Source organism: Carcharhinus amblyrhynchos, chromosome 17 (assembly GCF_965287045.1).
Source record: "Carcharhinus amblyrhynchos chromosome 17, sCarAmb.v2.hapA, whole genome shotgun sequence".
Classification (NCBI taxonomy): Eukaryota; Metazoa; Chordata; class Chondrichthyes; order Carcharhiniformes; family Carcharhinidae; genus Carcharhinus; species Carcharhinus amblyrhynchos.
Genome location: NC_137340.1, coordinates 7,842,164 through 7,864,904, shown reverse-complemented (window position 1 = coordinate 7,864,904; position 22,741 = coordinate 7,842,164). Strand labels below are relative to the sequence as shown.

The 22,741-nt window shown below is 47.6% G+C and overlaps 1 protein-coding gene across 5 annotated transcripts in view; it reads right to left on the bottom strand.

Moving 5' to 3' along the window:
* The window catches only part of fam13c (family with sequence similarity 13 member C), a 142,977-nt gene that overhangs the window by 41,465 nt on the left and 78,771 nt on the right, over window positions 1-22,741 (bottom strand). For all 5 annotated transcript variants that reach the window (XM_080205443.1, XM_080205448.1, XM_080205444.1 and 2 more), the window contains exons 6-7: window positions 8,007-8,145; window positions 7,663-7,728 (exon numbers count right to left, since the gene is read on the bottom strand). In XM_080205443.1, coding sequence (XP_080061569.1) covers window positions 7,663-7,728; window positions 8,007-8,145 — 205 coding nt within the window. The remainder of the gene's footprint in view (window positions 1-7,662; window positions 7,729-8,006; window positions 8,146-22,741) is intronic.

Genomic DNA, 22,741 nt, shown 5'->3' with positions numbered 1-22,741 from the left:
ACTTGAAGGGTTACCTGCAAATCCTCTTGAAATAGGCCTCCGTCAGGACAGAGACAGGGGCGAATCAGACAGGACGTGCTGTAAGCACACATCATTGCAATTTGATTTGATGCTTCCACAAGCTCAGGAGATGTCTTCTGTCAGTGGGAGATCTTTTCCATGTTTGTTTTTTTTTTAAAAACCAAAAGAGAAAATGTTGGAAAATCTCAGCAGGTCTGGCAATACCCTGCAACGGTCCAAATGCCAACCGTTATGGGGCGGCACAGTAGCACAGTGGTTAGCACCGCTGCTTCACAGCTCCAGGGTCCTGGGTTCGATTCCCGGCTGGGGTCACTGCCTGTGTGGAGTTTGCACATTCTCCTTGTGTCTGCGTGGGTTTCCTCCCGCAGTCCAAAGATGTGCGGGTTAGGTTGATTGGCTGTGTGAAGAAATTGCCCAGGGATGCGTAAATTAGAGCAATTAGTGGGTATAATATGTAGGGATATGGGGGTAGGGTCTGGGTGGGATGGTGGTCGGTGCAGACTCGATGGGCCGAAGGGCCTCTTTCTGCACTGTAGGGTTTCTATGATTATAATAACGTCACATTCCAGATATCGGCTCAGGCTATGCTGGAAGAACATTGTTGGGAGGGGGGGGTCTGGAACATACAGGGTTAACGTAGGACTGAGTATAGCTACGCCCACACAGTGATGTAAGAGGATACATACCCCAGAGCCAGGATCAGTCCAGAAATAGGTACAGATGTGTAAAAGCCTATGTAGTATTCAGGTCCCTCACCTCTGCTGTGTGTGCGTGAACAGTTATGGGTTTTTTAATAAGGAATTGCTGCTAATAGTCTCAAGCCCACGAAACCTACTTCATAGCGTTCAAAGCAGGATTCTTTGTGGAGGCAGCGTTCAGATCAAAATCCATTATCCTCACAAGAATAACTAAGAAAAAGGGACATCTTCAATACATTCGGAACGGGAACTGATTCCCACTGAAGGTACAGACCTGGGGAAACTGAAACTGCTTCAGCAAGCAGAGCTCAAGGCTGTTCGGCTAAGACTTAAAAAAAAACCTGAAATTCCAGACCCAACCTGTTTAGAGAAACCTCTTTGTTTATTCAGTCAGAAGCTCCATTTAAAAGCATCTCGAATTCCAATCCCTGACTCCGAGTCTCAACACGTGGCTCTCACGTTTAACAGAGAGGGGAAGAAAATTAAATTTGACTATCTTGGTTAATCAACATCTTTTCCCAAAGGTAGGGGAGTCCAAAACTAGACGGCATAGGTTTAAGGAGAGAGGGGAGAGATACAAAAAGGGCCCAGAGAGTCAATGTTTTCAGACAGAGGGTGGAGAGTGACTGGAATGAGCTGCCAGAGGTAGTAGTAGAGGTGGATACAATTTTGTCTTTAAAAAAGCATTTAGACAGTTACATGGGTAAGACTGCTATAGAGGGGTATGGGCCAAACGCAGGCAATTGGGCGTCACGATGGCACAGTGGTTAGCACTGCTGCCTTTCAGTACCAGGGACGTGGGTTCAATTTCTGGCTCGGGTCACTGTCTGTATGGAGTCTGCACGTTCTCCCCATGTCTGTGTGGGTTTCCTCCAGTTGCTGTGGTTTCCATCCAAAAGATGTGCTGGTTAAGTGCATTGGCCATGCTAATATTCTCCCTCAGTGTACCTGCCCAGCTGCCCGATTGTGGTGACTGGAGGATTTTCACAATAAATTCATTGCTGGTGGTCAGGGAGTGTATCTGCAACACCCAATGCGATGTTGCCTCGGATAATGTCAAACTTTAAATCACAGCCTGTTTATGGAGGCATCGACAGATTCCCCAGGCAGTTAGACTCCCTGATTAAACTTAACGGCACGGTAGCATAGTGGTTAGCGCTGCTGCTTCACAGCTCCAGGGTCCTGGGTTCGATTCCCGGCTCGGGTCACTGTCTGTGTGGAGTTTGCACGTTCTCCCCGTGTCTGCGTGGGTTTCCTCCGGGTGCTCCGGTTTCCTCCCACAGTCCAAAGATGTGCGGGTTAGGTTGATTGGCCGTGCTAAGAAATTGCCCCTTAGTGTCCAGGGATGCGTAGGTTAGAGGGATGAGTGGGTATAATGTGTAGGGATATGGGGGTAGGGCCTGGGTGGGATTGTGGTCGGTGCAGACTCGATGGGCCGAAGGGCCTCTTTCTGCACTGTAGGGTTCTATGATTTGACTCGCTCCAGACGGGCAATTTGTTCCACATGGTGGGTGGTGGGTGTTAACGTCAGCCTACCTGCGACACTAATAAATACCTTTTAAACAATTGGGACTCGCTTAATGGTAAAAATTGGGCAGCATGGACAAGTTGGGCCAAAGGGCCTGTTTCCACGCTGCAAACCTCGAAGCCTCTATCAGCGATTTCTTAAACAGCATGCCTGTTTTCCATGTGTCCCCCATCACAATGCCTTGCCGCCGATTAAACAAAGTTGGCAACTCTCGCAGCTATCGCCATCTGCTTCAGGCTGAAACACGCGGCCACTGTTTAAAAAAAACCCCACCAAAAACTGGCAAGTGGAGGGACTGCCGTTTTCCGGCTGGGGACTGGTAACACGGCCTGAGGCGCCCGCAATCTCTGAAACCTGCATCAACACTTTGAAAAAAATAAATCTTCCAAATGGATCACAGTTCTTCACTTGCAGCTCCTCTGGGATGGCCCAGACCAACCACCAGGATTTGGAGGAAAGATGCAGCACTGCGACAGGTCTAAATAACCAGAAGCACGAGTCAATGCACTTCTTGACTCAACTGGGCCAATTGCAAGATGACGTCACTGCACGACAGGGTTTCGATGAGTCATCTGCCAGATTTGGCCATGTTTTAAATTTTTTTCAGCATTTATTTCAACCTGGGATCCATTAAATTATCGGAGTGAGTCAAATTTAATGAGAGACTCTAACTGCCTGGGGAACCTGTCAATTCTCCCATGAACAGGCTGCGAATTAAACTCTCGAGTTTATCCAAGGCAGCATCGTGTTGAAGATGATTCACTCCCTGACCACCTGCAAGCTAAAAAAACCCATCTTACCCCAACACACGGTGATCCAGCTAGCTCGGCTGTCCGAGCTAGGTGAACAAGACAGGACCATCCTAATGGGAGACAATGCTCTGCGGGGCACAAACCAATCTTCAGTTCATCACCGCAGGTCACAAAAACACACGGGAAGCATCCAGGTCAAGGAAAGCAATACCTGAACGTCCCAGTAGAGCGGCCTTGCCAGTCCAGCAACTGTGAGCACGGCCCAGAGCTTCCACTGCAGTTGACAAGAACATTTCAGTAAGGGGTGAAAATCAAACCCCCTGCACCGTACAGCTACCCCAAAGGTAATGTGTGAGGTCAAAGAACATAGAACAACACAGCCCAGGAAACAGGCCCTTCGGCCCAACGAGCCCGCGCCGCCATTTTAACATTATGAATCCCCTCTCCACCCATGACCCTTGTCTACGCTTACGGCAATCCACATTGAGGGAAGACTAATTTAGGGGTAATTTGTTACACCAATCAGCCTAATAGCACATCTTTGGGGTGTGGGAGGAAACCAGAGCACCCGGAGAAAACCCACGCAAGCACGGGGAGAATGCGCAAACTCCCGCAGACACCGGCCCAAATCCATGTATCTGCACAGCAAACAGTGATAGTCACTGAGCTGTCGTGTTGCCCAGCATCTGGTCCAGTTTAAGCGTACACTAACGACGTGAAGCACTAGGCTACTCTCGAAACATCCAAGAGCAGCCCTCGTACGGCCCATCGTGTGTACGCCCCTTGTCGAGACCCAAAAACCTGAAGACACACAGCCAGTGAGGCCAGAGAAAGTGGCCCTTCGTTTTGGAATGCTGATATTCAGGTAAACAGTCACCTAACAAATCTTAGATTGCCATTCCTGTCAGACAAGCCAACTATGGTTCCAAGGCTTTAGGATTTAAAGGGGGGGTGAAGGCCTAGTGATATTAATCCAGAAACTCAGCTAGTGTTCTGGGGACTGGGGTTCGAATCCCACCACGACAGATGGTTCAATTTGAACTCAGTAAAGAAAAAAATCTGGAAATTAAGAATGTGCTGATGACATTGCCAATTGTCGGAAAAACCCATCTGGATCAGTAATGTCCTTTAGGGAAGGAAATCTGCCGTCCTTACCTGGTCTGGCCTACATGTGATTCCGGAGCCACAGCAATGTAGGTGACTCTCAACTGCTCTCCAAGGGCAACTAGGGATGGGCAATAAATGTTGGCCAGCCAGTGATGCCCATGTCCCATGAACGAATAATAAAAAACGATGGACGTTCCACTCTACGGAGTGGGAGAGTCTGACTCTGGGTCATCCTTGTGAACTTTGAACCATTGAGGTATGGCAGCAAACAGATCTACGTACGTTGCCCAGAAGCAGCCTCTCTTCTGAGCAGGGATGCCTACATCGCGCTGGACCGCAGGAGATGCCAGGGCTACCGCTGTCATTAGCTAATCAGAACAGCCTGGACCTAAATGCTCAAAGACTAATGAGTATTCAGGCTGGCATCTCACCTCTCTTCTCTTTTGGCAGAATACTGCAAACATTTCAGGTCCCAGAAAGATCCCCCCGGGGTCAGACCAAACTCGGGATTACTTCAGCATCTCTGGTGGAAATGGTACCAGAGAAGGATCAACAATACGAGGAGTCTCTACCATCGTGAAGGTGGTAGACACAGTGACCATTGTGCGCACACGCCAACTTCCAGGCAGTGTAGCAGAACCACGAGGGATGCCGGAACCTTGGAGCGGTCTCACACCATTAGCAATGAAAAGCAGAGGTGAGCGTGTCACTCAATCATCTCCTTGCCACCGGAATGCTCTTCTCCTCAGCCTCAGGGAGCTTGCTGACAGCCCAAATGGACAAAAGGTCAGGGAAAGGCACCGCCACACACCCATTCTGCAAGAAACGGTGACGAGTAACAACAACCGTTCGCTGCCAACCCAACCAGGCCAGGTGTAACGTCGAGCAAGGGAAGAAATGGATGAACCCGTAGCCAAACACCAAGGCAACCTCCAAAGCAGCAGCAAGAACTGGAATCACCAGAACCTTGCAGTCTCCGAACAGAATGGCAAACGAGATGTGGACGGGGTTACAGAGCCTCAAATAAACTAGATTCAGTACAAACTCACAGCACAGTACAAAATATTCTTTCAAACGGCGGCTATCACCATTCAAAGCTCCACAGGCAGAAGCAATCAATAGTTTTATCACCACAAAAAGTGTATATGACAACGTAGTAATCAAAATATATTGCTATGATGATGGAGAAAAAAAATACATGGAATCATACACAGAAATACTGGACTTTAAAAAGACCCGAGTTTATGTTTTAAAATGGGTGCAAACTCCAAAGACGGCAGACAATGTGATTAGCCACTGACAGAAATATTTACAGGATGTTTCTCTAAGGGACAATGGAACCCATCTGGTTCACCCATGTCCTTTAGGGAAGGAAATAAGAAATCTGCCGTCCTTACCTGGTCTGGCCTACTTGTGACTCCAGAGCCAAAGCAACGTGGTTGACTCTCATCTGCCCTCGGGTAACTAGGGATGGAAAGGCAATAAATGCTGGCCAGCCAGTAATGCCCACGGCCAACGAATAAAAAAAACTCCCTCGCTGTGTTTCAGACAAGAAACATCCAAAGGCTGATTACCATCCCCAGTAAAGACAAAGGAACATAATGACCATCTCATCTCAATGACCCTGCACGTAATTGTTTAGACAGGTTAGTGTATTCCGCTTCCTAGTTGGAATATACAAAGAAGGGGTTATAGCTACCCAGGTCCCGCGCATGTGCATGTGTGTGTGTGTGCACGTGCCCATTTGCACTATGAAGACAAACAGTTGGAAGCTTTCCACACTGAAGGTATGTGGCACAGTGCCAGAAGCCGTGCCCCTGTAAAAAGCAAGTGACCATCTTTTGCTAGAGTATCTAAAAACTCTTTCTCTGACTGTGGAAGTCAACCAGCCAAAAAAAGGCTCGCAGCTGAAAGAACTGAAAGATTTCTACCCAACGCCCAAACTAAAGAACCAACTACTCACCTGCAGAAGTCAACTATACTGGAATCGATTCATAATGGCCACACAGGTCATCAAGTGCTCCTTGCAACTCAAGGATTGCTCCATATAACGTTTTATTTTATGCTCACTTACTATTGAACTCTTTTATAACTTCAAATCCGTATAAATTTAGATGCAGGTGGTTTACAATTTCTCCCTGCCGTTTTAGTAGTTAATAAATTTATTCTATCTTAACTCAGGAAAGCATGGATAAACTGGCTCCTTTTTAAATATAACTATTGGGTCTAGAAGAGATATCCAAAGGAAAGGGAACCTTGACAGACTAAACATTGCCGTTGCCAGCAGAGGGTGGGTTGGATAAAGACACGGAACCAGTCACCACTCCTCGCTCCTCCTGGTACGGCTCCTGCTCTGTCCAAGAATACAAGAAACTACAAAGGGTTGTGAAAGAAGCCAAGTCCACCACTCAAAACAGCCTCCCGCCCATTAACAGAGTCTACACTTCCTGCTGCCTCGGCAAAGCAGCCGGCATAATTAAGGACCCCACGCACCCCGGACGTTCTCTCTTCCACCTTCTTCCTTCAGGAAAAAAATACAAAAGTCTGAGGTCACGTACCAACCGACTCATGAACAGCTTCTTCCCTGCTGCCGTCAGACTTTTGAATGGACCTACCTTACACTAAGTTGATCTTTCTCTATGTACCAGCTATGACTGTAACACTACATTCTGCATTCTTTTCTTTCCTTCCCTATAAATGGTATGCTTTGTCAGTAGAGTGTGAAAGAAACAATACTTTTCACTGTATGCCAATACATAAATCTAACCAAATCAGGTCAAATCCTCACCCAGGTTTGTAACTATTTGGGGGTGTCCCATTCGGATGGTGACAAATCGAGGTATCTCACCTGGGGTCGTTTGTAACAATACAAAGTGCACAGGTCTACAATACCTGTTCGAAATCTGGGTATTTGTGAACTGATTCATTGCCCTTCAGGCTCGCTCCGTATTGAGTCAGTGAGTCACCGTTAAGTATTAAATCACATCCTCGAGAATTTCAGGGTAAGCAGTTGGCAGACTTCTAATCTTCATTCACCATCAAACAAACCTCTTCCAAGAACTGGGCACCTACCTCCAAGATCCTATTACTATTAGCCCCTGGAATTTTAAAACCAACATCCCTGTTACTCCCGGGCAACTCAGCAATGCTTAAAACTGTCTTTCTAAATAAAACTGCGGGTCGAACGTTATTAAAAATACAATGAGAGCTAGTCTAGCAACGCAGACGAGGAGATGGTAAAACAAACAGGTAAATCAGCTCTTTCAATCAAAGGAATGAACCAATTTTGGCCAAAGTTGTCAATCTGATTTCCATCAGGAGGAAACGACTGTGATTTTCTCACACGCGCGCCTTACGATAAAGTGTCACAGAGCAAACCGGTGCCCTCCTATCGATGGCTGGGTGGGTGTAGGTGTTGGCAGGGATGTGAAATAGAAATAAGGCTTTCCCTCACGTGCAAGCACTCCGACTGGGGCAAGCTGTCACAGGCAGTATTGTGAGTGGATTCAAAAGAGCAGGACTCAGATCAAAGCAGGAAACAATAGAACGTACTCACCGTCGCTATCCCTTTGCTGGTGCATTGATTTGAAATCAATAATAGGGGCAGTGATGGTGCTGGGTTCTGACAAAACAAAACCAGTGTAGAAAATAAAACAAAACTAGAAATGCACGGGCAAAACATGATTACTCATTATATTGTGACAGAAATTAAAAAATCCACTTCTAATGATAAGGATTCAACTCAAACATGTGTGAAAACAATAAAGGATGATTGATACTAATGTTCTGTAACACAGCAGCTTGTCAGAGCATCAAATTACAATGAATTCTAAAGTGTTTTACTGCCAGCACTTTCTGTATCAAATTAAATCTAGCTGTTAATATATTGGCTATCCTTACCCCCGCTGCTTCCTTCTTCAGCAGTACCATTCCGACCCGGCTGCTCCTTCCCATGCTGTGCTGCGGGACTTTCCTCGGGGCTCGGCAAGAACGTGGAGCACAGGTCAACATCAAAGGCTTGCAGCTTCATCAAGGAGTTCTGCAGGCAAAAGCAGAACATGATGCCATGAAACAGCGACAGAGACGCCAGCTCTGTCCACAGCCGGTTTTCAGCGCGGGGTGTCTGCAGCAGCAGCGCCAGCCCCGAGTGCTCGTGTGAGGAGGGCCAGCGGCGACGCGTCCCACTCACAGCCATCTATTCAGGGTGACTGCACATGCTGCTGCGGCTTCCCGCAGTTAAAAAGCACAATCTGGGCTCGGGGATCGTGAGCCTGGACCCCCCAGTGGGAAGACTCGCTCCGTCAGCAGCCGATGATTCGTTAGCTCAGCCAATCTGACACAGCAAGTCAGACGATATTGTCCTGAAAGCTCTGCCTCTGTGCAAGAGCCCCATCCAGCCTGCTGACATCATCTCTGGTGACAATGTGCCCCTCCCCAGTGCAGTCCATTCATAAAAGCCTCGATCAGATACACTCATAATGCCCCCTGTCAATGAAGCAGGCTTGAAAACAGCAACTTGGTGGAGAGAATTATTGATTTGTTTTAGGGAAGGGGCTGGGATTTAAACCAGCTTCAGAAAGCTGCAAACTGGATTCAGGAGGATCTACTCAGAGAGAGAATCCTTCCAGCTATACCATCACCCCCCCCCCCCCCAACAAAGTCCCTGTTAAATTGTTCACAGAGAAAGGTTACAGAATCCCGCATACTCTCCATTGAAAAGGGAGAAGCTTGTGTGTGTGATAACCTGGCTGCAATGAGTTTAATTGCTCCCAGCAACTTGTTTGTGCCCCTGAGGATAGAGAGAGAGAGAGAGAGAGAGGGAGAGGGAGCCTGCAACACTCAGGCACACGTAAATGTGTACTCTTGCACGTCTTAGGCAGGGGGCTGACACACAGTAGATTTAGCCCGTCCCACTCTCAATTCACGGTCAACATCAAACTAGTTCCAGCGGTCGTCATCCAACCATCGCGGGCATCCAGAACGTGCAAGAACCAAAGTGTGTCCGTGTGACCCATTAAATCCCAAAATGAGAAGGTCAGATTAAAGCTTCTGTCACTCATTGGCCAAGCTTTTTCGACCTTAAACCCCCCCACCAACAATTTGCATTTTACACAGCGTCATCACTTGCACAAGAGGTTCAGGTCGAGATGATAAAGGACAGGCAGCAAAAATTAAACCCCTGAGTCAGAGAGAGAGGTTTTGGAGGAGAATCTTGGGGGGAGGGGAGGGGTGGGGTAGAAGTGCAGGACATGGATGACTGAAGGCACAGTAAAGAGGCAAGAATAATAGGAATCATAGAAGTTATAGAATCCCTGCAGTGCAGAAGGAGGCCATTCAGCCCATTGAGTCTGCACCTACCACAATCCCACTCAGGCCCGATCCCCATAACCCTATGCATTTACCTTAGTGTCAGGGGGATTCACTAAGGGGCAATTTAACTTGGCCAATTCAGCTAACGCGCACATCTTTGGACTGTAGGAGGAATGATGCGGAGATGCCGGCGTTGGACTGGGGCAAATACGGTAAGAAGTCTCACAGCACCAGGTTTAAGTCCAACCGGTTTCGGAAACGCTGTTCCTTCGTCAGGTGTGTGGAAGGTTCTGGTCAGAGAAATTTTCTGGTTGGACTTAAACCTGGTGTTGTGAGACTTCTTACTGTAGGAGGAAACCCACGCAGACACGGGGAGAACGTGCAAACTCCACACAGACAGCGACCCAAGTTGGGAATCGAACCCAAGCCTCTGATGTCGTGAGGCAGAAATGATAACCACTGTGCCATCGGCTGCCCATTGCAAGTTCTCAGTGGGTTGGAGTACAGGAGGAATATTTAAGCGATATTAGAGTTTTGTCATATCGCATTAAATGCTGGAGTTAACTTAATCCCCTCATTGCCCATTAAGTCAGGACTCGAGGGACTGAGTTACAGGGAGAGATTGGGCAGGCTAGGATATTTTTCTTTGGTGCGTAGGAGACTGAAGGGTGATCTTGTAGAGGTGTATAAGATCACGAGAGCCATGGATAGGGTAAACGCACTCGGTCCTTTTCCCAGGGTTGGGGAATCGAGGACTAGAGGGCATAGCTTTAAGTTAAGACGGCAAAGAACTAATGGGAACCTGAGGAGCAACATTTTTTTTTTACACAGACGGCGATACGTGAGTGGTATGAGCTACTGGAGGAAGTGGTTGAGGCAGGGACATTGACAACATTTGGACAGATACATGGATAGGGAAGGTTTCGAGGGATATGGGCCAAATAAAGGCAAATGGAGTTAGCTTCGATGGGCCTTTTGGTTAGCGTGAAGCCGTTTGGGCCCGTCTCCGTGCTGTAGATTCTATGATTCTAAGTGGAGGTAAATGTTGACTGTCACTGCAGGAGTTGTGGGACAGCTATGCAAACGCAGCAATGTTCTTTTCCCATCGGAGACTGGCGAGTGGGGGGAGTTTTGGGCAGCACAGTGGCACAGTGGTTAATTAGCACTGCTGCCTCACAGCTCCAGGGACCCGGGTTCGATTCCCGGCTCGGGTCACTGTCTGTGTGGAGTTTGCACGTTCTCCTCGTGTCTGCGTGGGTTTCCTCCGGGTGCTCCGGTTTCCTCCCACGGTCCAAAGATGCGCGGGTGAGTTGATTGGCTATGCTAAATTGCCCCTTAGTGTCCCGGGGTGCGTATATTAGAGGGATTAGCAGGGTAAACGCGTGGATAGAGCCTGGACGGGATTGCTGTCAGTGCAGTTTCGATGGGCCGAATGCACTGTCGGGATTCTGTGATTCTATTCAATGATTCGATGAAATGGCCAGTTGCTCCCCAACTGCAAGATTTCTACCTGGGACTGACAGCCAAGGTCTGTGCCACCGTGTCCATTTACAATTAAAAGGCAAATCTTCACACGTTTAACAATGAATAAAACATTGCAGTCAGACATCGACACCCTTCACTGATCACAGGCAATTAAAGTGTCTTGTGGGAAGGTCAGAGTCTTTTCAAACTAGATGACAGCTTGATTTTGATGTGACACTCTCAATATAGCAGCAATACATTACCCATCCAAAACTTTGATTGCCAGAATGTTTTACATATCCATTTATAGGTTTCTTTAAACTGCAGATAAATACTAATAAAGGTTAATTGTATATTTAATTCCACTCCTAAATATCACAGCAAATTATTCATAAATATGCTGATTTGCATATGCAACATCAAAATGGATGGGCAATTTTCCATGATGTTCATGCGCATTAATTAAGATGCGAAACTCAGTTCCCGAACCAAAATGTTTTTGCGCTATTTAGCGTGCAGTCTAATTTTCTGTTCTCATGTAAAAGACATCTCTGTCAGTAAAACGCTCTGTCGTACACGCACTGTGCCACGTTTTACTCATCAGTGTGATGTGAGCGGCACTGACAAGATCATCATTTATTGCCTTTCCCTTATTGCCCTTAAGGTATAACTGAGTGGCAGGCAGGTTGTTTTAGAAGATAGCTGAGACTCAACCACATTGCTGTGTGTTTGGAAGCGCTCACGGATCAGAACACAAGAACCATATGGTAGAATCCCGTCGAGTCTGCACCAATGCACTGACAGAGCATCGTACCCAGGCCCCCTCCCCCCCCCCCCCCTCTATCTCCGTAACCCCACACAATCCCCACGGCTAATCCATCTAACCTGCATATCTTTGGACATAAAGTGGGTAATTTAGCACGGCCAATCCACCTAACTTACACATCTCTGGACTGTAGGAGGAAACTGATGCACCCGGGAGGAAATCCCACAGACACTGGGAGCAAACCCCACACAGCCACCGGAGAACCCACTTCCCTGCTTTCTTCCCATAACTCTTAATTCCCCTGTCTATCAAAGATCTATCTACCCGTGGCTTAAATATATTTAGCGAGGCAGCCTCCACCACTTCGACGGGCAGAGAATTCCAGAGATTCACCACCCTTTGAGTGAAGAAGTTCCTCCTCAACTCTGATCTAAACTGCATCCACCCCCTTATCTAGGCTGTGCCCTCTAGTTCTGCTATCCTTTCTAAGCGGAAAGAATCTCTCTATCTCTACCCTATCTAGCCCCTTCATTATCTCATAAGTCTCTATAAGATCCCCCCTCAGCCTTCTAAACTCTAACGAGTACAGACCCAGTCTATTCAATCTCTCCTCGTAAGCTAACCCCCCTCATCTCCGGTATCAGCCTGGTGAACCTTCTCTGCACTCCCTCCGAGGCCAATATATCCTTTCGCAAATAAGGGGACCAAAACTGCACACAGTTGTGAGGCAGCAGTGCTAACCACGTGCCGACCATAAGGCTAGAAGATTTTCTTCAGGAAAACAAAAGCAGATGATGGTTTTTTTTAATGACAATCACGGTCACCATTACTTATTCCAGCTTCTGTTTATTCCTGATTTATTTAATTAGCTGAACTTAAAATTCACAGCTGCCACTTTACAACTCAGGCAGACCTGGAGCCATTTCAGACACTGACAAGCTTTCATTTATGTAGACACTCGACATATTGTACACCAACAATCACACGTTCAACCTGCCCTCTACACGTGAGTCACCAATTAATTCCCACCAGCTGAACACAACTAACGCCCAGTTGACCTGATGACGAACATTCTGTGGTGAATCTGAACTCACATTTCCAGAAGTCTGAAACTACCAATCCTCTATCATTAGCACCAGGCCACCATGCGCCCACGTTGTCACTCTCTGCCTTCTAACTGTCAAAACTGAGTGAAATGAATCCGCAAAGTGAAGCGAGCTCATTGGTTTAAATATCCTACAGACTGAATGAAAAACAACCAAAAAGGAGGTTCCCTTGATCATGTAGGAAAAGCAACGAATCACTGAGCACTAACCATCACAAATTGAATCACTGAATTACTGATATTTTCTCCTCCAAAGCCAGCATTCCCCAAAGGTAGATTCCAGAACATCTTCCCTTTCCTCTTCCTTAATGTCCCAAGCCTGAAGCTGAAGATGTGATAAAACTAACTACACGGGGAAATGAACAATTGCAGGGAACGCCACCCATTTATACATACTCTAAAAGCATTAAAGCAATCCTCCAGCAACACTTACTGATACAAGTGCAACCTGGTGTATTTAATCACTGCACATTGGTAGCCCTGTTGGTCTACTGTGTATTGCATCGAATGAAGTGTCATATCCTCAGATTCACCATTGATCAGTGCCATGGGGGACCCCTTAGCAACTTACAGAACAGCATACTGTTGTGCACAGATCTCACACTTTGGGAGCGATTCTCCTAAAAGTGCTGAATTGGTGGGAAAACTGTTCTAGATCACGACTGTTTTATCAGTGCAGCTTCTCACCCGAATCGCCACACTCTGCAGGGGTCGCAATCATGAATATCGTTAAAAACCCAGGGAGATGGGGCCTATTTGTGCCAGAGTCTGACAGTTCTGGAGCTCTGCCCATGTGCAGTGGCCCCACTCTGTCAGTCTCCCCATTTGCTGGCCAGCCCCGGACCCCCGCACTGCTGCCCCTTCAGAACCCCCCCCACAGCCTAATCGCTGCTCCCATAACAATTCCCAGACCAGCCTGTCCTACACCCCCACCCCAGAGCGCCCCGATGTCCAGCCCACCCGCCTGCCACCCCCCACAGTGATGGAGATCCCCCATCCTGGCAGACCGCAGACCTCAGACCCCCCCCCCCCCAAGGAGGAAGCCCCCACCCAGCAAACAACCCTTCCAACCTGCCCCAGTCATTGTCCTCCCTCCAACCCAGACTGATCGCAACGCAGAGTGGCAGTGGGACCCCCCACCTCCACCAATCACCCCTAGACCCCACCCACAATAAGCCCCAACCTTTTGGTATTGTCCAATGTCTGATGGGCAGTGCGAAGGTGCCCCCTGGGCATGGGCACTTTGCCCCCTTGAACAGTGCCAGGGGGGCACAAGCAGGCACTGTCAGGGTGCCCACGCCCAGGGGGCACCAACACCCCGACACCCTGGGGGGCCCTGATTGCTCCCCCTTCACTCCGGCGGGGGTCTCCTGTTATTTTCCCAAACATGGGGATCTACTCTAAACCCCACCGGAATGAAATACTCCTGGTGGGTGGGAGATGCTTTCGGACCTGGCAAGTTTGGTAATGGGCCCGATAATGGCTCATAAAATACATTTAAAATATATATTAAACATATTCAAATGAGTTACCTCCCTTCCCACCGGACTTTTGCAGATTCCCAGCAGTGCATTTTCTTCCAATTGGGAGATGAGCGCGTGTTGTAAAAGATGGTGGGGGAACCCTCGAAATCGCGCGTCTCCCAACCCAACCTGCCAGGAAAGTTGCAGGTCGTGATGGGAGAATCGGGCTCTGTGTTACAGGTGCAAAACAATCTGAAAATGCAAGATACTTCCTAGCTGCAATCCAAATGTCCAAGTTACAAAGCTCGCTAACCGGATGCTCGGGGTTCCCCCTTGGAGAGGTGCAGGTAACCTTGTGGAATTAGCTCCAAACCGGTCCTCACTGCCTTAAACTCAATGGGCAGGATTTTCCAGCCACGCCCAGAAAGTCCCACCCAAGATGAATGGATCTTCCCATGGTCCCCCGTCCCCCACTACAATTCCCGTGGTGGGCCAGACAGGAAAGCACAACCCCGTGAGCAAAGGCACGGTAGCTAATTTTGCAGATGACGCAATGATAGGCAGGAAAATATGTTGTGGAGGAGGACCTGAGGAGTTTGTAGATGGATATAAATAGGTCGAATGACTGGCAAAAATCCGATAGATGAAGTAAAACGTGGGAAAGTGTGAACTTGTTCACTTTGGCAGGAAGAATAAAAAAAGCAGAGTCTTGCTTAAATATAATTCCGAGATGCAGAGGATTCTGTGTGTTCCTGTTAGTGCACTAGTGCAGCGGGTAACCAAGATGGCTAATGGAATGCTACCCTTTATTATGAAAGGAATTGAAGATAAAAGTAAGGATGTTATACTTCAGTGTTACAGTGCATTGGTGACACTACATCATAAATACTGTGAGCAGTTTTGGTCTCCTTCATTAGAATCCCAACAGTGCAGAAGAGGCCATTCAGCCCATAGGGTCTTCACTCACTCTCTCCCAGAGTATCTTCGCCAGGCCCTCTCTCCCCTGACCTATTCCTGCAACCCTACACATTTACCCTGACCAGTCCATCGAATGCACTTCAAACTGTGGAAGGAAACTGGAGTACCCAGAGGAAACACACACAGATAATGGGGGGGGAACGTACAGACTCTACGCAGTCATCCAATGCCTGAGTTGAACCCAGATCCCTCGCGCTGTGAGGCAGCAGTGCTCACAACTGTGCCACCATGCTCATCGAGTAAAACTCATGTAGCACAGAAAGAGGCCCTTTGACCACCGTGCCTGCTTGGCAGCTCTACATGACTGCATAATATCTGTACCAGGATTGGTGGCAATGACAATGCCAATGGTTAACACGAGGGGACGTAGCTTTAAATTGAGGGGTGGTAATTATAGGACAGATGTCAGAGGTAGGTTCTTTACTCAGAGGGTAGTAAGGGCCTGGAATGCCCTGCCTGCAGCAGTTGTGGACTCGCCAACTTTAAGGGCGTTCAAATGGTCAGTGGATAGGCATCTGGATAACATTGGAATAGTTTAGGTTAGAGGGTCATTAGATTGGTTCCACTGGTCGGCGCAACACTGAGGGCCGAAGGGCCTGTACTGCGCTGGAATGTTCTATGTTCTATCCCCACGGCAGTGTCTTGAGAATTCACTCCATGCTTACAGTGATTCAGTAGAGTACACTTTGATTAGACAGCATCAATTCTCCCATTGGGAAAACACATGATGAACCATCCATTCTAGGGTCAGCTAACAGTTGGACAACATTAACCTTGTTCACGCTCCTCTGACAAGGCAATGATGCCTGCTCTGGGGCACAGGAATTTAACCATGTGTAACCAAACCTCTCAGACGGGCCTTTCTGAAGTCCTGCTTTTTAAAAATCCATGCCAAAGTCACCCGATCAGCGCCGGGACTGCCTCCTTACTACTTTCGGAGTAGCCTGTCGCGACTTCCCTCCAAGATTGACACAGGCAGTCTCTCCCCGGTCCTATTTGTGATATATATCAATGATCCGGAAGAAGGTGTAACTGGTGTTATCAGCAAGTTTGGGGATGACGCGAAGATGGCTGGACTTGCAGATAGCTATGAACATTGTCAGACAATACAGCAGGATATAGATAGGCTGGAAAATTGGGTGGAGAAATGGCAGATGGAATTTAATCCAGATAAATGCAAGGTGTTGCATTTTGGAAGAACTAACGTAGGGGGGAGTTATACAATAAACGGCAGAGCCGTCAAGAGTATAGAAACACAGAGGGACCTGGGTGTGCAAGTCCAAAAATCGCTGAAGGTGGCAGCACAGGTGGTGAAGAAGGCATTTGGCATGCGTGCCTTTATAGGACAGGGCATAGAGTATAAAAACTGGAGTCTGATGTTACAGCGGTATAGAACGCTGGTTCGGCCACATTTGGAGTACTGTGTCCAGTTCTGGTCGCCGCACTACCAGAAGGACGTGGAGGCTTTGGCGAGAGTGCAGAGGAGGTTTACCAGGATGTTGCCTGGTACGGAGGGTCTTAGCTATGAGGAGAGATTGGGTAAACTGGGGTTGTTCTCCCTGGAAAGACGGAGAATGAGGGGAGACCTAATAGAGGTGTATAAAATTACGAAGGGTGGAGATAGGGTGAACGGTGGGAAGCTTTTTTCCAGGTCGGAGGTGACGATCACCTGGTTCAAGGTGAGAGGGGCGAGGTATAACTCTGATATCAGAGGGATGTATTTTACACAGAGGGTGGTGGGGGCCTGGAATGCACTGCCAAGCAGGGTGGTGGAGGGAGACACGCTGGGATCGTTTAAGACTTATCTGGATCGTCACATGAGCAGACTGGGAATGGAAGGGATACAAACGAATGGTCTAGTTGGACCAATGAGCTGAGCAGGCTTGGAGGGCCGAAGGGCCTGTTTCCTGTGCTGTACTGTTCTTTGTTCAGATCAAAGGTCTGTCGTGCAGGCAACAACTTCTAAGAGTTGAGTTTGGGGAGCTGGGAACTCTGCCGATTCTGCACACCTGACTAGCGGATGAAAATCTGGGCTTTTGACTTATGGAATTCCTACAGTGCAGAAGGAGGCCATTCAACCCATCGAATCTGCATTGACTCTCACCCACGCCCTATCCCCATAACCCCAAAGAATTTTACCCCACTGATCCCCTATATATATATATACACACATACACAAAGGGGGTAGTTTAGCATGGCTAATCCACCCAATCTACACATCTTTGAACTGTGGGAAGAAACCGGGGCACTCGGAGCAGATACAGGGAGAAAACGCAAACTCCACACAGTCACCTGAGATCAGAATCGAACCCAGGTCCTCGCGCTGTGAGGCGGCAGTGCTAACCACTGTGCTGCCCCCTTATACTGCAACCTAGATGGTTTCAAAGAGTGAGGTTGCTTTATGAGCCTGTGACTGGTTGATTTGAGAGCTATTTGAGTTCTGCCTCTCCCAGCACAAGTAAACGGTTCACAGTTTTTATTGACGTGATTAGTGTTCAGCACTGCCAGGAAGTCAGAACTCCAAGCAGTGCGGTCACTGGCATTCCAGCACACTACAGTCAACTTCTACTTTTCAAATAATCTTGATTCGTAAGAAATGTTAAATAAATAGGTCACACCGCCATTAAATACTGTTAAATGATTTCACAATAGCCCCTCAGTTAAAAAGAAGCAAATAGACCCTGTGTTTATAGCATATTGTGGTTTGACTGAGCCACCCAACTGAAAGACAGATCTAACAATGTGGTTCAGAAAAATGATGCCATCTACCACTACCCTTCTGAAAGCTTCAAAACCATCACAACATACACTGAATGTCACCACCACAAAGTGCTGCCCTTTGATAAACCAGATGAGACTATGAGGGGATATTAGGCATCTTGCATCATTTGAGAGACAGTCTACGGGAGGCTAACACATCTGGCAAGACAGCTGGCTGAAAGCAGGTTTCTAATTCTTTGAACCTCGTAAACTGTGATTATGTACCTAACGGTGGTGATTTGAGAATTAGTTGTGGATTTCACTTTGAAAAGCACCATGCAACATTTTGAGATTTCACGTCCAAATTTATACTTCATTCCTATTAAAAGAGGATTACTCTTATTTTGGAACACAGGGGCAGGATTAGGCCATTTGGCCCGTCAGGCCTGCTCCACTATTCAGTAAGATCACTGCTGACCTGGTGGTGGTCTCAGCTCCACCTTCCTGTCTGCCCTCCTTTCCGCACCCACCCACCCACCCCTATAACCCTCAACTCCTCTCGCTCACAAAAATCTAATCCTGGCCTCAAATAAATTCAAAGACCCCGGCTCAACAATAGAACATAGAACATTACAGCGCAGTACAGGCCCTTCGGCCCTCGATGTTGCGCCGACCAGTGGAACCAGTCTAATGACCCTCTAACTTAAACTATTCCAATGTTATCCATATGTCTATCCACTGACCATTTGAACGCTCTTAAAGTTGGTGAGTCCACAACTGCTGCAGGCAGGGCATTCCACGCCCTTACTACCCTCTGAGTAAAGAACCTACCTCTGACATCCATCCTATAATTACCACCCCTCAATTTAAAGCTACGTCCCCTCGTGTTAGCCATCACCATCTGAGGAAAAAGGCTCTCAATGTCCACCCTATCTTACCCTCTGATCATCTTGTACGCCTCTTGCATCTTGTATGACAATGTTCCGAGGAAGAGAATTCCACACACCAAACAATCCTTTGGGAGAAAATGTTTCTACTCATCTCAGTTTTAAAAGGAAGTCTTCATTTAAGTTCCGGTGGCACAGTGGTTAGCACTGCTGCCTCACAGCACCAGGGACCCAGGTTCGATTCCTGGCTTCGGTCATTGTCGGTGTGGAGTCTGTACGTTCTCCCTGTGTCTGCGTGGGTTTCCTCCGGTTGCCTCCCACAGTCCAAAGATGCGCAGGTTTGCTGGATTGGCCTTGCTCAATTGTCCCTATAAATTGTCCCTGAGCATCCCAAGAGGTGCAGGTTAGGGGGAATTAGTGGGGTAAATATATGGGGTTACGGGGATAGGGCAGAAGCGAGGGCCTGGTGAGATGCTGAGACAGTGCAGACTCGATGGACAAAATGGCCTCTTTCTGCATTGTAGAGATTCTATGATTCTAAAATGATGTCCCCTGGTTCTAGTTTCCCTGACAAGAGGTGATACCCTCTGACCATCTACCCTATCAAGTCTGCTCAGGATCTTATATATTTCAATTTGATCATCTCTCATTCTTACCAATTCCACTGGATATGAAATTATCACAGAATCCCAACAATACAGGAGGAGGTCATTCAGTATTCCATTTGGGATACCGTGTCCAATTCTGGTCACCACACGATCTGGAGGCTTTGCAGCGAGTGCAGAAAAGGTTTACCTGGACGTTGCCTGCACTGACTCTCCGACAGAGCCCTATCCCCGTAACTCCACATATTTACCCCACTAAACCCCTAACCTACAAATGCTGCGACACTAAGGGGCAATTTACCGTGGCCAATACACCAAAGCTGCACATCTTTGGAGTGTGGGAGGAAACCGGAGCACCCGGAAGCAACCCACACAGAGACGGGGAAAACGTACAAACTCCACTCAGACAGTGACCCAAGCCGGGAATCGAACCCGGGTCCTTGGGTGCTGTGATAACAACTGTGTCAACTCCTGTAAATATTAACGCTGCTTGTAGCCATATTCCCAGTGAAATTTCTAACCAATCCCATCCAGAAATAGGCCTCAAAACACACAGTTCAGCAAAATGCCTGCTGACTCCCTTCCAGTATTCATATAGCTGTTCCATTCTTATTTTCGTAGCCAGTTAATCATTCAAACTATGTTGGCGTTGTCACGTACAACTTTGTTCTTTAAGTGATTAAAATCAGATATTCAAGGTGTTTCAATTTACTAGTTCTTGGCAGACACGAGAGACTTCATTGGCACTGCCAATGTGCTGCAGGGGATTTAAAGAGATTGGCTTTTTAGAATGTTTGAGGCTGACGGAGAACGAAAACTGATGTGTCAATGGTCCTCACGCTCCTTCACAACCACCTCAAATGACCAACTGAAAGAACGCAGTGGATTTGTCCACAGGTTTCTGTCAATAGGTAGGCAGTTGTATGGCACCCTATCTTGTCTTACATTTCAATGGGATTTTCAAAAGCTTTAGCTTTGTCAGTTTTGTATAACATTTCATACACCTGTTCTTAGTGTGACTATTTCCTTACACATGATTATTAAACGCGCATTGATATTAATTTCTCAAAAAATTGAGGCTTTAATGGAGTGGGTGGCACAGCGGTTAATACTGCTGCCTCACAGCGGCAGGGATCCGCGTTCGATTGCCAGCTTGGGTGCACCTTACAGATGACGCATACTGCTGTCACCGTGTGTCAGTGATGGTGGGAGTGAATGGTGGAGGTGGTGGATGGGGTGCCAATCAAATGGGCTGCTTTGTTCCTGAATGATGTTGACACTCCTGACTTGTGCCTGGTCAAGGATGGAGGGATTTTGGGGATTCAGGAGGTGAGTTACTCTCTGCAGAATTCCCAGCCTCTGATAGCCGTAGTATTTATATGGTTAGTCTAGTTCAGTAAACCCCAGGACGCTGGCAGTGAATGAGTCAGTGCCATTGAATGTCAAGGAGCGATAGTTAGATCCGCTCTTGTTGGAGATGGTCGTTGCCTGGCACGTGTTTGGTGCAGGTGTTACTTGCCACTTGTCAGCCCAAGTCTGGACATCGTCCAGGACTTGCTGCAAATAGGCTTGGACTACTTCAGTATCTGAGGAATTGTTAAATGGTGCTAGCTTTTTTATTTTGGCTTTCTAATGAACTTTGGGTTACCTTTATTGGTAATTCAGTGCATTATTTCTTTGGGTATGACCATTGCTTCAAGTCCACCTCTACAAATATCCCCACAATCATCAGTGAATAGAAACATAGAAACTAACAGGAGTGGGCCATTTGGCCCTTTGAGCCTTCTCCACCATTCATTTTAATCATGTCTGATCATCAAATTCAATATCCTGATCCTCCCCTTTCTCCCATATCCCTTGACCCTTTAGCCCCAAGAGCTATATCTAATTTCTTCTTGAAATCAGACAGCGTTTTGGCCTCAACTACTTTCTGTGGTAGTGAATTCCACACATTCACCACTCTCTGGGTGAAGAAATTTCTCCTCACCTCGGTTATAAAAGGTTTACTCCTTATCCTCAAACTATGAGCCCTAGTTTGGGACTGCCCCACTGTTGGGAACATTCTTTCTGAATCTACCCTGTCTAACCCTGTTAGAATTCTGTAAGTTTCTGTGAAATCCCCTCTCACTCTTCTAAATTCCAGTGAATATAACCCTCACCAACTTAGTCTCTCCTCATGTCAGACCTGCCATCCCAGGAATCAGCCTGGTAAACATTCACTTCATTTCCTCGATAGCAGAGACATCCTTCCTTAGATCAGGATATCAAAACTGCACGCAATACTCCAGGTGTGGTCTCACCAACATGCTATACAATTGCAATAAAACATCCTTATCTTTACTTAGATCCTTTCGCTATGAAGGCCGACATAACCATTTGCCTTCCTAACTGCCTGCATGCTTACACTTTCAGAGATTGAAGAATGGATGAATATTCCCACGATTGATATTATGACGGAAGGAAGATCATTGATGAAGCAACTGAAGATGATGGGGTAGTACCCTGAGGAACTCTTGCAGTGATGACCCGAGGCAGAGATGATTGACCTCCAACCACCACAACCAACTTCCTTTGTGCCAGGTATGACTTCACCTAGTGGAGAGATTTCCTCCTGAATCCCACTGAGTCCAGTTTTGCGAGGCTCCTTGATGCCAAGCTCCATCAAGGACTGTCACTCTCACTTCACCTGAGGTATTCGGTGTTTTTGTCCATGTTTGAACAAAGGCTGCAATGAGGTCAGGAGCTGAGTGACCCTGACAGAACCAAACTCAGCTTCAGTGAGCAGGTTACCGCTGAGCGAGTGCCACTTCTTCACCCTGTCGACAACAATCTCCATCGTTTTACTGACGACCGAGAGTAGACTGATGGGGTGGCATGGTGGCTGGCACTGCCGTCTCACAGCGTCAGGGACCTGGGTTCGATTCCCGGCCGGGGTCACTGTCTGTGTGGAGTCTGCACGTTCTCCCCGTGTTTGCGTGGGTTTCCTCTGGTTTCCTCCCACAGTCCAAAGAGTTAGGTGGATTGGCTAAATTAGCGTCAGGAGGACTAGCAGGGTAAATGCATGGAGTTATGGGGATAGGGCCTGGGTGGGATTGGGGTTGGTGCAGACTCGATGGGCCAAATAGCCTCCTTCTGCACCGTAGGGATTCTATGATTCTAGTAACTGGCTGGGTTGGATTTGTCCTGCTTCTTGTGCACAGGACATACTTGGGCAATTTCCCACATTGCTGGGCAGATGCCAGTGCTGTCGCTGTACAGGCTTGGGGCGCCACAAGTTCTGGAGCATAAACGTAGCCACAGCCAACACAAACAGAAGGAGACACAATGAGCACATTTCCAAAACCGGTATCTGATGTT